At 33.8% G+C, this 15,162-nt stretch overlaps 1 protein-coding gene across 2 annotated transcripts; it reads left to right on the top strand.

Annotated features, from left to right (window-relative positions):
* The first annotated feature begins 3,358 nt into the window (after positions 1–3,358).
* LOC18432066 (uncharacterized) lies at positions 3,359–5,604 on the top strand. 2 transcript variants are annotated; one of them, XM_088868155.1, is made up of 2 exons: positions 3,359–4,904; positions 5,275–5,604. In XM_088868155.1, the coding sequence occupies exon 1, from the start codon at positions 3,507–3,509 to the stop codon at positions 4,566–4,568; it is 1,062 nt and encodes a 353-aa protein (XP_088724281.1). In that variant the 5' UTR covers positions 3,359–3,506; the 3' UTR covers positions 4,569–4,904; positions 5,275–5,604. The 2 variants fall into 2 exon arrangements, with proteins under 2 accessions (XP_088724281.1, XP_006842239.1); XM_006842176.3 differs by having other exon boundaries at positions 5,218–5,604.
* Positions 5,605–15,162: the final 9,558 nt, after the last annotated feature.

Here is a 15,162-nt window from a genome sequence, read left to right as displayed (position 1 = left end):
ACAAATTGTTTACATCCACAAAGTAACAAAACTCTCTTCGACGCCTATATCTACAGGGCAGCAAATCTCTCTTTTACTAATTTGAAAAATACTATGCAAGCATGGGGAATACAAGAATTTACAACTTCTTTCTCAACCCTAAAACATGATCTCTCTCTATTTCTTGCCATGTAGTATTTCTCACTCAACAAAATACTTTTTATAAAGAGCAAACACAACAAAACACCTGCTGAGTTTTTTTTGTCTCCCCTTCCTCTTAGAGTTAAGATAATCTCAAGTCTCCTGTAATATAGAGGTCTCGTCCTGGGGTGCTTCACCCGCTGAAAGAATAGAGGTGTGCAGTGTTTAAAAACCCGGATCAGACAGATGACTAGCCATATGGAAACTGCATCCAAATTGGCGATTCAGTTATTTGGCCGAGAGGATTGGCTAATAAAACAATTGAAAATAAAAAAAATTTATTGAAAAAAAATAATGTTCTTGATAGAACGAGCCTCTTATGTACAGAACTAGTTGATTGTCAGTTCTGACCAAGAACCGAACTATTGCCACTTATTCCTATCTAGATCGGTGTTTTTTGGAAGAGGTGAGTGTTATCGAAATAGGAGGGCACTAAAACACCCATTCATCTTTTTCTTTGGTTTTTCCTTTTAGAAAGTTGGGTCAGAGGGGTATCAATAATTTGGACGTGATTTGCATAAAAGTTGCAACTTTAAACAATCAAAAGTAAGGCGCACCTCCAAACTTTGTCATAATATGTAACTTTGGTGTTGAAAATTCTTAAGATGGCCCAAGCACTTAATTTCATTTCTAATTATAAAAATATAAACTCTAAAAATAGTTTAAATCACGTATATCTATAAATGCAAGAAAATGTTAAAAATCGGCTGTATAAATAATGTATTGCAAGATGTATTGTTTCTATAGCATAATTTATTTTTCCAATATCTTATACATCTCAATGTCGAGATGATCAATTAGATAGTTTTCCAACGTCAAAACAGCATTTTTTGGTGGAATTATGAAATACATGTTAATTCTATAATTTAAGGTGTTAACCTTATGCAATTATTTTCCCGATAATTTTCCTTTAAAAATACTCTTTGGGTTTTACTCGAGGGAGCGAATGAAAAAGAAACTCCCTTTAAAAATACATGAAGTTTTTATAAGGCCTAGGCTTTTTGATAACAAAATGAAAAAGAAACTTAATTTGTAAAACAAATTTCATCTACATGACCTCAACTATATAATTTTTTAATATCTACATAACCTCAACTATATTCCATGAAAGAAGCTTATGCGCTCTAATAAAGGAGGATGAAGTTTTTATAAGGCCTAGGCTTTTTTAAAACAAAATAAAACTTCAAATCCTTATCCAGAAAGCACTTTCAGCAATAGAAATCTGCACGATGGCTCAAAATTAATTTTGAACATTGACAATAACATTTGAAGCTAAAAAAAATTTATAGATCTTGTGGATCTATGAATATTTATTTTTAGTGCTAATAAATACCATAGATAATTTGTTACAATATACACTATTTTTAGAACTTAAAATTCTTTTTCTTTTTTTTTTACAATCATAAATTTCAAGCCGAGATGATCATTATAAAAATTTTTCAATGCTTGAATTGCAATTTTTAATGAGTTATGAGTTGATGCTTTACTTACTTAGATAGGACCGCAGTCCTATCAAAATAAGTAAAGTTGCACCATAAAGCTCATGAAAAATTGTAATTCAAGTATCGGAAAACTTTTACATCGATCATATTGTGAAAGGAAAATGTATATTGTGTATCGGGTTAATATGGAAAGTATATATTGCAATCAGTATTTATGGGAAGTGTTGATAGAGTATATATATTTTATTATAAGTTTGGGCATAGTTTAGGTATCTATGATTTAGTTTTTATTATTATCATTTGTAATATGTCTATAATAGATAAGTCCGTACAATCATATGATTAATGGATAAGGAGTCTCTTCAGAAGAACCTGACACTCTTCACATGGTATCAGAGTCAGATTCATCTTAGTTGTATCTGTTCTTTGTCCTTGAAGCATTAACGCCAATTTTCGAGACGAGTGTGCTGCTTACCCAATTGGTGCAACTTCTGTTGAGTCTTGTTTCGACTCTCTGAACTGTCATCTCTACTCAGTCGTGCTTCGACTATCTGATATGTCCTCTCTGCCGAATCGTGTTTCGACTATCTGATTTGTCTATCTGTCGAGTCGTATTTCGACTCTTTGATCTATCTTTATGCAGAGTCATGTTTCGACTCTCTGATCTATTTTCCAAAAGTTCTTGAAGTCATCTGTTCTCGAGGCTTGTTAATTCGCCGATGCTTTTGGTGCTTATTGATTAAGCAATCTGAGTATGCACTTGAAATCCAACTGCTCGTTTCCGCAATTAGTGTTTAAACTCCAACTGCTCTCTGTCAAAGAATCTTGAGTTTGAGGGGGAGTATAAAAAGAAAGTGTATATTGTGTATCGGGTTAATATAGAAAGTATATATTGCAATCAGTATTTATGGGAAGTGTTGATAGAGTATCTGTACTTTATTACAAGTTTGGGTATGTTTTAGGTATCTATGATTTAGTTTCTATAATTGTCATTTGTAATTTGTCTATAAATTTACATTCATATGATTAATGGACACTGAGTTTCTTCAAAGAAATCAGAGACTCTTCACATATATCAGCTTATACTGTATGGTTGTGAAAAAAATTAGGATTTCAAGTTCTAAAGATATTGTATATTATAACAAATTATCTAAACCGTCCATTTCGCCCTAAAAACAAGTGTTCACATATCCACAAGATCTATATCATTTTCTTAGCTTTAAATTTTATTATCGGTATTACATATTGATTTATAGTCATGACAGAGATTTATGTTGCTGAAATTGCCTTCCAGACGAGAATTTGAGGTGGGGCTTTATTTTGTTTTCATTGAAGACATTAGAAACTCTGTAAATTTGCAATAAATATTTGGACCAAAAGATGCAAAAAACCAAGCCCAACACCAAAAAAAAGGCTGATATATCAGTGGAGAGGATTGTTCACCTACAAATCGGTATCGAAATGTTGGATCAACGATGTTGATCATGTCTAGATCCATCCTTGAAACAATGGTACAATTGAAATTAAAAATACATGAAATAAAATAAAAATTAAATAAGAGTTCATAGGGTGGGGATTTAAAAAGAGCCCAAGAAAATAAAACATAAATTTAATAAAAAAATAAAAATATATATAAAGAGAGTACTAAAAGGGAACCAAACAAGGACCTAATCGGTTCCAGATCGAAAATGGTGAGGTCTTAAAATAATGTCCCAAACTGGGTGCATTTTCGCCATTCCCCTCCAGTCAAAGTGAGCTGGACTTCTCAATATTTCCCAATATGCGTCGGGGCAATTTTGTCATTTTATCCCATTTAAAAGAGCCTCAACGTTCCCTTGCTGATCTTCCAGCCCTTATGAAACCGCCAAAACTAGTGAAAAAAAAATGCCAAAAAACCTGCAGGAAACCCTCCATTTTTACATATCAAAGCTCACAAAAACCACGAATAATGATCTACCTTCGCCTGAAAACCACCAATTTTCGCCTGAAACCCTCCACTCACGGTCTCTAAACCACTCAAAAAGCTCTTGGTTTTTCTCTGGGTGCAGATACCCAAGAACCCCATCTTTTGCTCATGGCCGGAAATCTGACCCACAAAACGGGACCTTCTCTAATTTCAATACCCTCTTTGAAGATTCCGGTGAAATTTCGGGTGAAAAATCTGACCCACAAAATGAAGAGCCCTGCAACTTCAACACCTTATTTAAAGATTCCGGCATAAAATCAGATTCTGGTGAAGTTTCCCTTCAAAACATTAACCAGAGAAACCAAGATTTCACCCATTTCAACAACACCCCATTTGAAGAATGCGACGAAATCTCAGGAAAAACATCAAATTCCAGCAAAATATCTTCTTACCCACAAAGAGAAAACCGCTGTAACTTCCACACCCCGTGTGAAGATTCCGGAAAAAAATCAAATTCCTGCAAACAAACGGACCCACAAAGAGACATCCTCTGCAACTTCAAGACCAACTTTGAAGGTTCTAGCAAGTTTTCCGGCCGAAAATCCGAGTCACAAGACACAACCATCTGTAATTTGAGCTCCCCCTTTGAAGATTCCAGTGAGTTTTCCGGCAGAATATCACCAGAATTCACGACCGATTCTTGCAGTTTCTCGAGTGGCCTTTCCTCTTCAGAAGGTCATCGAAGTGGCGCTCGACGCTTCTTCTTCTCACCTGAAAAGTCAAGCTCGATCCTCTCCGCCTTGCCGGATAAATTTCCCGGTGTTGCTTTTCCGGCCTTCTCGCCAGATCCTTTCTCTGACTTCCGGGGATCCATGCAGGAGATGGTGGATTTCAGGCTTGCGATGGGTGAGGTTTTGGATTGGAGTTTTCTAGAGGAGCTTCTCCTCAGTTATCTCAGGCTGAATGAGAAAGAGATGCATAAGTATATAGTGGGGGCTTTTGCTGATTTAATGGTGAGCTTTGGGCGGGTCACCGGATAATGGAGAAATCCGGTCACTCTTTGTCAAATTCCGTTGATATTCCAGCCATTCCAGACGATTTTCCGATGATTGAGAACGGTCAGAAAATGGGAAACTCAGAGGAGATTTTGGTGTGAGAAAAGAGTGGGTTTTTGCTGTGATTATGGAAAAGAAAATGGAGAGCAAGGAGATTTTGGAGAGCATGAATCAATTGTCCTGATTAATCTAGGTGAAATTGCAGTAAATGTCCATCTAAACGCGGTGAAATTCCGGCTATATCCAACTAGATTCCGGTGAAATTCCAGCAAAAATGTTTGCGTTCCAACCAAATTCCAACAAAATTCTGGTGACATTTTGGTACGTGATTTCGGGGATAATCAATATTTGATTATGCCATTTTTAACATGATTTCACAAAATTTTCAAGATAACTTGGGCGTAAATTTTCATAAAAATGTGGTCTTTTTTTTTGTCACAATTGGTGCTTTGTTTTGATAAATTTTGTCTATCTTTTGCCTCAATTGTGGCTCTATATGAATGTTTACCAGTGAAAATGGGGCTCCAAAATTGTTCCTAAATCATGATTATAGATTCTTCGGCTTAATTTGAAGATTACTTTGTTACTTCATGAGTTTCTGCAAATGAGAAGATGAAATTTCTGATTTTTTCAGGCAAAATTGTGGAGAAATTTTGGGTTATTGTTCCTGTAATTTTACCTGAAAATGCAGGAAATTATCAAGAATTGGAGTGTTCCAGTGCAAGTCCAATAAACGACATGAATATTTCTGTAATTTTGACTCAAATATCCAGGAAATTATGAACAAATTCAAAAATGTGGCTTCCAGTGCAATTCCAACAAACGACATGAATGTTTCTGTAAAAATTCGCCTTGAAATTTGGCAAGGAAGAAACAAGCTTGTGGTGACTTCTGCTGTATTTTAGAAAGCAGGTATATTTATGCAAAATTTGAATGTTTCTATAATATTGTGGTGACTTCTGCTACAATTTGTAAAAAGCAGGTATATTCAAGCGAAGTCCAGTATGGTAATTTTGGGTACTTTTCGTGATTAAATTTCATTATGTATTTTGGTGATTTTGTCAAAGTCGATACTCATTCTGTAAATCCAATACGTTTCTGAATTTTGTTATAATTGGGTATTTTAGAATTATTCCAGTGCAAATGCGTCATAATTTGGCGCATTTTAATTTTCAGGTGATCAGGTGCATTTTGGATTAAGCACCCTATTTTTCTTTTGGAAAGCAAGTTTAGTAATAAGAAGAGTATATAGAATGTAAATTTAGTAAGGGAAAAGTTTATATAGAGAAGTTTATATAGAGTCAGGCTCTAAACAATCAAATTAGAGCCTATCTCAAACATTTCACTAGAAGAGGTTGTTTTGATGCCCAAATATCCTCAATTTGATCATCTCGACATCAAGATGCATGGACATGAGAAAAAAAATGAAATTTAAGTTTTGAAAATAGTGCATTTTTTAGCGTATTTTTAGACCTTCAATTTTCAAGATTTTCAAGTTTTCATAGATCTATCAATTCTATATTGTTTTTTAAGCTTTAAACTTTATAAATAAAGATAAAAATAAATTTTAACACTATTACAAATATTTTCAGTATTGAAATCACATTTCTCGATACTATTTGAAGGTAGGGTCTAAATTGATTGTTTAGAGCCTAGGCTTTATACAAACCGTACCCATTTAATAATAATAGGAGTAGTAAGGAGGAACAAGTTAAAGATTGATGGCCAAAAAATACCAAAAAAGAGCGCACTTTTGATATTTTAAGTTGATAACCTAAGAAAATTGAAATATTGATGAAAATGTCACACATAGAATTAAAGTTAGGTGGGCGAAGTAGAGATGTACAATTGGAGTTTTATGTGATTGCCGCATATGAATGAAGCGAAAGGGCAAGTTGTATTGGACAATTGTGTGACTAGCTTTACTTTATGAGATTAGGTGGTTAAGAAACAACATATCCATAAAATGAGTATATCTAAGATGAATATGTTGATATGGATGAGTAGAAAGACAAGAAGCAATAAAATTTAAAATGAATTTAGGTTTGGCACCAATTTACGATAAAATGAGAGAAAATAGATTTCGGAGGACTACCCATTTGTGACACAAACTAAGTACAGTACCTATTAAGATGTGCAAGTTAATTCAAGTGGAACAAAGTGTGAATCCAAAAAGATGTGGCTGAAAATAGTGAAAAAATATATGAGGACTTGTATATTATGTATCGGGTTAATATAAAAAATATATATTATAATCAGTATCTATGGAAAGGTTTGATAGAGTATCTATATTTTATTATAAGATTAGATATAGTTTAGGTATCAATGATTTAGGTTCTATTATTGTCATTTGTAATTTGTCTATAAAAGACAATTATGTTCATTCATACGATTAATGGACACAAGGAGTTTCTTTATAGAAACTTGAGACTCTTCACATGGTATCAGAGCCAGATTCATCTTAGTTGTATCTATTATTCGTCCCTGAAGCATTGTCGTCAATTTTCAACATGAGTCCGTTAACTTCTATCGAGTCGTGTTTCGACTATATGTCGAGTCGTGTTTTGACTATCTGATTTGTCTCTACACCGAGTCGTGTTTTGACTCTTTGATCTATCTCTATGTCGAGTCGTGTTTTGACTCTCTGATCTGTTTGATCTTTTCCAAGAGTTCCTGAAGCTATCTGTCCTCGAGGCTTGTTGATTCGACGTTGCTTTCGGTACTTATTAATCAAGCAATTTGAGTATGCACCTGAAGATCCAACTGCTACTTTTCGCAATTAGTGTTCAAACTCCAGTCGCTCTCTCTCACATCTTGAATTTGAGTGTAAAAAGAAAGTGTATATTATGTATCAAGTTAATATAAAAAGTATACATTGCAATCAGTATTTATGGAAAGGGTTGATAGAGTATATATATTTTATTGTAAAATTAGATATGGTTTAGGTATCTATGATTTAGTTTCTATTATTGTCATTTGTAATTTGTCCATAAAAGACAAGTCTATACATTCATATGAATAATTGACACAAGGAGTCTCTTTATAGAAACCTGAGACTCTTCACAATATCACTGAGGATGCGGCTCTTAATATAGTAGAATGATGGACCAAGATTCATGCAGCCATCCCCAATTAATTGAAAAAAGACTTCGATAATGATGATGATGACCGTATTTTTCCTTTGCATATTATAAGGGAGAGGGGTCGGTTAAGTGAGAGAGGAAAAACATAGATCAAAAGCCCTTATAAAATTATAAAGGAGTGAACAAGGGGTTTACTTTTTAATTTGTATTTCACATTTTCTTTAAGGTATTTTTAAAATATATATATATTTCAAAATTTTCTGAAGTGCCCCTATTCAAAATTGAAAACTCTTAATAAGTAGATATATGAAAATAATGAATAATTTGACTCATCTACGAGGCCTGAATCAAATAATTGGAGTATATTTATTTGTTTATGGTGAAATGTCCATGCTTATTCCGGGCTCCCAACGCTTTAAGTACAGTTTTAAAACCATATTTCTCAATACTAATTGAAGATGGGTTCTAATTTGATTGTCCAGAGCCTCAGCTCTATACAAATTGCACCCTTTTTTTTTTTTTTTTTTTTAAGACAATAATCACACAGGCTTAATAACATTTCTATTAATAAAAAAACTAAAGGAAAATATGCCGTTGGCTATGGTAGCTAGGCCCTGGCGACCCGAACTAAGCCCGGTACTCAAACAATTCTTGCGGACCTAGTTTTTTTATGACGAGGTGAACCTTCCTGCCAAAGGTAGGCGTTTCGAGCCCTAAAATGACAGTTTCTCGGGGAAAAACTAGTGATTTCATGTTCCCAAGGAAGCATATTGTCCATTTATTCGCTCGAGCAAAACCCAATCCAAGAGTATTTTTTAGGACCCCAAATTTGAGGATGTAACATCTTTAAACCTATATATTATATCAATAAAAGGGATCTCAAAATCGTATTCTTATGAGCTTGAAAAAATAATGCTGCAAGATCAAATAGAAACCATCTAATACACTCACACAGGACCATAGTATATGCGCTCATTTTGTGAGTTTTTTTTATGGTTAGAGATGAATGAATTTCCTTTTTCCTTTTTCCTTTTTCTTTTTTCTTTCTTCTTTTTTTTTAATGGTTGGAGCTGAAAATAAAATAAAAAAAAGGTTGCTTCTCATTTACTAGTAAGACTGCAGTTTTTGAATTGACCCCGGGATTAACGTTTCTTACCGCAAAACGCTCTTCCCTCACATGCGAATAATATTTTAATTTTTTTCCTCTTGTTGTTTTCAAAATTCAATTACTGCCGCATTTATTTTCAAAACTCAATTAATGGGCTTTGATATCGTGATGAGTAACGATTGCCAATTAGGATTTTTTGCCCCTAAATGACTCTTAATTGATGTTCAAGAGTGCGCAGTGTCCAAACCCCGTGTTTCCAAACTTGGATCGGCCCAGACTAAAACTAAGCAGGGTTAGACCCCTGACTAAGCTGGGTCAGGGCCTAAGTTCACCAATATTCGGCGAGTCCAAGTTGGATAGGGTTATACTTGAGGAAAAAGTTTATATAAGGGTGAGGCCTTTAACAATTAAATTAAGGTGCACTTCAAAAATTCATAAGAGGTTTTTTTCAATGCCCAAAAATCCTCAAATTGATCCTCTCAACCTCAAGATGTATCGACATGAAAATAAATGGATTTCAAGTCTTGGAAATAGTGCATCTAGTAATGCATTTTTTTACTGTCAATTTTCAACATATTCAAGTGTTCATAGATCTGCTCGATCTATACTATTTTTTAAGTTTATAATTAGATCTGAAAATAAATTTTCAGACCATTACAAAGATTTTCTTATTGAAACAATACTTTTCGATACGATTTGAATGTGTGCCTTACTTTAATGGTTTAGAACGTCGGCCTTATACAAACCACACCCTATACGTAATTAACTTTTTTAAAAAAAATAGTTGAAATCACGTTATTTCAGTTCTAGCATGGCTGGCCTCCCGATCTTCGACATGTGGCTTTTGACACACCATCCAAAACATTGGTTTCACATTGCGTGATTACTGAAAAAATGATTATTGGGTGTGTGGTTGATGTTGGATGCGTATGATTAATGTCCCGTAATATCAATTTAAGGGTGGTGTTTAATGAACCGGATCAACCTGGAGAACCTGCACTAGAAAAACCAGTTTGGATTGGCGAATTGCAGATCTGGTTTAGTGAACCGAAGTGATTATCTAGTGTGAGATCCATCCATAAAAATAAAAAATAATTTTAAAACATAAAATAAACAAATAATATGTGGGAACCAGGTAATCCAACTAGACTAGAATGCTTCACTTGGTTCCCTAACATAACAGAGTGAATCCATCATATCCGAACCAATCCCTAGTTCCAACAAGGAAGTTGATCGGTTTAGACCGAATCCTCATCTGAATCGACAATTTGTGATCTGAACGGCCAGTTTTTAAATCACTGGTATTTGGTATTGACAATGTTGGATATGATTATTAAAAATGTATAGTTTATATAAGACGTCAATCTTAAGCGATCAATATAAGGCGCACCCACAAACCTTGTCAGAGTATACAGTTCTGATATCCAAAATCCCTATAATAGTTTGAAAATCTATTTCCACCTCCTAATTATAAAACCTCTATAAACATTTTAAAATCTTAAAAATAAATATTCAGAATAATGTTTTTAAAAATACACTATTTTTTAAAGACTTCATATTTCTCGAGGTCGAGATAATTAATCAGCAATATCTTAGCATCAAAACAACCGCCGATTTTTAATTTCTATCTTACTTTTATAATATAGAATTGATGCCCTATATAAACTTTTCCTCATTAAAACATCATATGCCCTAATAGCAAAGCCCTGTCGAATTATATCCATGTTTTTAATAAAAAAATAAGAAAAAATTTTATTATCAAATTTATACAATGTTGATGGGCTATAAATTTTTTCCTTATTAAAATATCATATGCCAGAATATCAAAGCCCTGTTGAATTATATCCATGGTTTTTAATAAAAATTTAAGAAAAAATTTATTATCAAATTTATACATGGTGATGGGCCATCGCATGTGATTTGAGTGGCTTTTATGCTTGGGAAATGCCATGTGTCATACAACTAGACAGAGCATTTATGAGTCCTTCTTTAGAGAACCATATGTAGCTCGGTTCTTACACAAGTCACATGGCCATGCGTATGTATAACTTTTTGTACCACATTTGTTTTTCATTTTTTATGAGCCCGCATACTCATCTATTCGCCCTAGTTTTTTGGAGTGGATTTTTGGAGTCCTAGGATAATCTATATATCCTATGCCGCTTTAGATCTATTTTGGGGTTTTATACTAGAGAAATATAGAATGAGACTTTTTATCTTTGATACAAAATGGTCACATTAATCTTGACCATTAAATGTGAAATTGAGTAACTGAAATTATTTTATTAATCAAACTTAAACTTTAAAAAAAAAAATTTCGAACTTTGTGACACATCCAAATTATGATGAATTAAAAAGAAGACTCTTTATAATTAAGATTCAATCTAGGGTTGGCAACATGTAAAACCTAGGGCAGGCCAAACCAAGATTGAAAAATAAAGGCTCGGCCCCTAGCCCAACGTGTGACCTCAAGGGTCCATGGCCGTAGCCTAGCCCTAAAAGTACTTTTGCTAAGACCAGGCCTATGCCCCATTTTGGCATGTTCTCCATCCCCGTTAAAGAGCATAACAAGGTTACAAAAAATATTGATTATGTACTATGAGTTTATTTACTTTTGATATAAGGTCACAATCATTTTTAGTTCTTGGATGTAAATAGATTAAAGTGTATCTTGATATTCGAGAAATTTTATTTTGAACTTTGTGCACAATTGATATCACATATTCATCTATCTCATTTTGCATCTAATAGTCAATAATGATTAAAGCCTCCTTGTGTAAAAAATAAATAGTCTCATTGAATATATTTCCTTTGAAAAAAAACTAGTAAATGAGATAATTATCCCATTAAAATGCATAATAGAAGGCATTTTTCTGAAAACTAGTAAATAAGATCATTCTTAATTCAGCAACATATAGCCCTAATTCACATCAACTAATACATTCAAACACCGTTCATTCACCATTCGCAAAGAACAAACAAAAGACTAAACCTTTTGGGACCTGGTTCCGAACCTTAAGATTTCTTACTACAAGAAATGCATGTGAACCCATTTCTCAAATACATATATGATTGTATCCAAAAAAGAAATGCATGCCTCTTACAGCCTGGCTGGTCCTGGCCTACATAGCCAGGCCAAGCATGTCGGTTCGCGTTCGGCTTACACTGTCGAGCCACTCGCATTAAGCCCAAACCTAGCCCAACGGCTTGGATAACATTACCAAGACTAGTTCAGCCTGGTGACAAAGCCGGGAACAGGATTACGGGCCTGGGCCCGCGGCCTTCGGTCCACAAGTTAGGCTCAGGCTTTTTAGGGTTGAGTTGTGCTACCAAGTCCACTGCCACCTATAATTCAATCTTGGTGGTCGAGATTACAGACAGGCAACACACTTTTGGATCCAAATTCCACATCCAAATCAATTTTGGAAGAATGGACTCTACCCAAATACCAAAACTACCATTTGATTTCACAGCACAAAAGCATAATGCTTCTCATTGCACATGCACATGTTCCTCTTGTCGGTACATACAAATAATATTCAAGTACATTATGTGATATGTAATTTGATATTTTGCCCAAAAATACATACTTGATATGCCTCATTATACACACATAGCCTACGTATGCATGATTTGTATGGCAATTACGTGTTTCCTAAAAATACATCTTGAAAATCAACGGTCTAGAACATGCATTATAAGATGCATCATTTTAAGTCTTGAAATCTATTTTTTGTCATGTCCAAACATTTTGAGGTCGAGATAATTGATTTGAGGATTTTGGGGCATTGAAACAAGATCTTTTAATGAATTTTTGAGGCACGCCTTAATTTGATTGTTAGGACGTCACCCTTATATAAACTTTTTCCTAGGTTAATTTAGTTCACGAAAAGTATCCCATCCACATGATGTGGACAGGTGGAAAGGGTGCACAAATGCCCTCCCAATGGTTGAGATTTCACAAGGCCATATCTACGTAACCAAGAAACATAAAAAAATAAACTATAAACTATAGGACATACGTATTATTATGCATCTCTCTATTCTATATATACACCAAGACCATATTTGCCTTGATAGCACATGTTTTTTTTTTATTAATTTTTTTTTTTAGTTTCACAAAAAGGATAGTTTTTTTCTATTGGGTTGAAACCAGCAATTTATAAATTTTTTTCATCATGGTGCATACCTTAAACAGAGTTAAATGGAGCATAAAACTACCAATAAAACCCCTTCAATATATTACCTATTAACAGCACCAAAACGTGCATTGGAGCATATCCAAACAGGTCCAATTTTTTAGCATATATGCATGTCAGCCATTACATGACAAGAATGATAGTCCATTTAATTTGATTAAAAAACAACATTAGGTATGTATTATCTCCATGCATACATATTAGTAAGTTTTACCTGATTAGCCAGACCTTCTAACTTGATAAGTCAGACTACTAACTAGTGTCTTGGTCGATCTGGTCTAAAGTAAAAAACTATGTTTAATAGAAAATTGGTTGAAACTAATGTTTAGGACTAACTGGTTTTTATAGAGCAATCAGTTAAACAAAGATACGTATTTTGTTTCATTTATTTTATTTTAAATTAACATATTTCTATTTTTTCTTTATTTGTTAAAAATTTAACCAACTAATTCGATTAATAACTAAAATAATTTTGACTAAACCAAACCCCTTGCTAGTTTGCCACCAAGTCTGATCACGATGAAAATGGAACACTAAGCAAGCAACTCTATTAGGAGACCAGACTATTCAACATTTGGTGCCAAACACAATATGGGCATGCCCCACAATTTTTTAAAAAAAAATTGAATTTCCGATTCGTAGATCAAATCACCAAACCGGATCAAAAATTCAAAGGGGCGATCTGGGTCATCAATCCACTTTTTTTTAAACCTTGGTTGTAAATATAAAATGCCTAAAACCCAACTACCCAATATCACAGGAAAATATTGAAAAATGATGCAGTTTTGCTTTTAAGGATAGAAGGGCGTCAATATCGATCCCAATGTTCGAAAATCAAACCAGCCCAAGGCAGGTTCTAGGTACTTGTAAACCGGCCGGTTCGACTGGCCTAACCAGGTAAATCATGGCCGATCAAAAAAGTGTTGAAAAAAAATATAAAAAAAAAAAAAATCTGAACAAATATGAAAAGTATAATTATGAATTAGTGAAAAAAATGGATTCTAAAAAATAGATTTGTGCTCATAGGTATTTTTGAAATTTTCTAAAAAAATAGGAAAATGTAAAGATTTGTGCGCATAAGTATTTTCAAATTTTCTAAAAAAGGGAAAAATGTAAAAATAAATATTCATAGCCAAAGCACTTTTCAATCTTTGCTAAAATGACAAACTAAACCCTTATATTTTTAGACTTCATATAACTTTTTTTGAATATTTTTTAAAATACCTAACTAGATCACCAAAACCAACCAGAACATGAACCAGACAATGCCCAATTCCGATTCAACCAGCCGAGTTTGCGAATCGATCCTTAAAGGTGCATCAGGCGTACAAGAAGTATAGAGAGAGAGAGAGAGAGATTGACTTAATGTGAAAGACCGGTTCAAAATATAATAGAGAGAGAGGCAGAGAGATTGACTTAATGTGAGAGAATGCTTCAAAATATGAGAGAGAGAGAGAGAGAGAGATTGACTTGATAAGAGAGAATACTTCAAAATATCAGTGAGGGTCAAATAACATTCGGCCTCTACAGCTCACCCACTAAAACTGTTGTTTCCTTTTCGAGATCCCTTTTTGTCATCTTCCTCTTCTTTGTACAAACATGAAGTTGAAACTCGCAGTAATCATTATACATTAAAAATATTCTTATTCTTTTATACAAAAAGTCTACCTGTCTCTGGAGCTACAAACTCAGGCGAATCAAAGCAGCCAAGTGACGCTCACTAAATCAGGTCTCTGATTCTTATTAAAAAAAAAAAAAAAATTGAGCTTCTGAAATTAATAAAAAACTTAAAAGCTTAATTTATCTTAATAAGAGAAAGATTGTTCTCATTGGTTTCTCCAAGTGAAATATACTAACACTTTCACAAAAACTAGGATTCAGAAACAACTCAACAATGATTCAATATTGCCAATCAGACTCAGATTTGCTCGAGTTGAATCAAGATCAGGAGGTGGGCAATGTCGCTATGAGAAATCCCAGAATTGCCCGATTCTCTCCTTTTTTTAATAATATCCTATTTTTATTTTTATTTTAACTTTCATCAAATCCAACTTAAGAATCATCCAAATTGGACCAAGCAAATCAAAATCAAAACCCTAGCAATTCAAAGCTTGATTCCAAGTTGAAGAGGCAAATCGGAATTCATCGATTTTAAACCGAGAAAGAGAGAAAAAATTAACAGTAGGAAA

Source organism: Amborella trichopoda, chromosome 5 (genome assembly GCF_054954075.1).
Source record: "Amborella trichopoda isolate Santa Cruz 75 chromosome 5, AtrichopodaSantaCruz75HAP2 v2.0, whole genome shotgun sequence".
In the NCBI taxonomy this organism is placed as follows: Eukaryota; Viridiplantae; Streptophyta; class Magnoliopsida; order Amborellales; family Amborellaceae; genus Amborella; species Amborella trichopoda.
Note: the sequence above shows the minus strand (reverse complement) of the source record. Positions and strands in the feature narration are given on the sequence as shown.

Bases quoted from the DNA above. Each gene is read 5' to 3' on its own strand.
- LOC18432066 (XM_088868155.1), top strand. From the start codon at position 3,507: ATGCCAAAAAACCTGCAGGAAACCCTCCATTTTTACATATCAAAGCTC.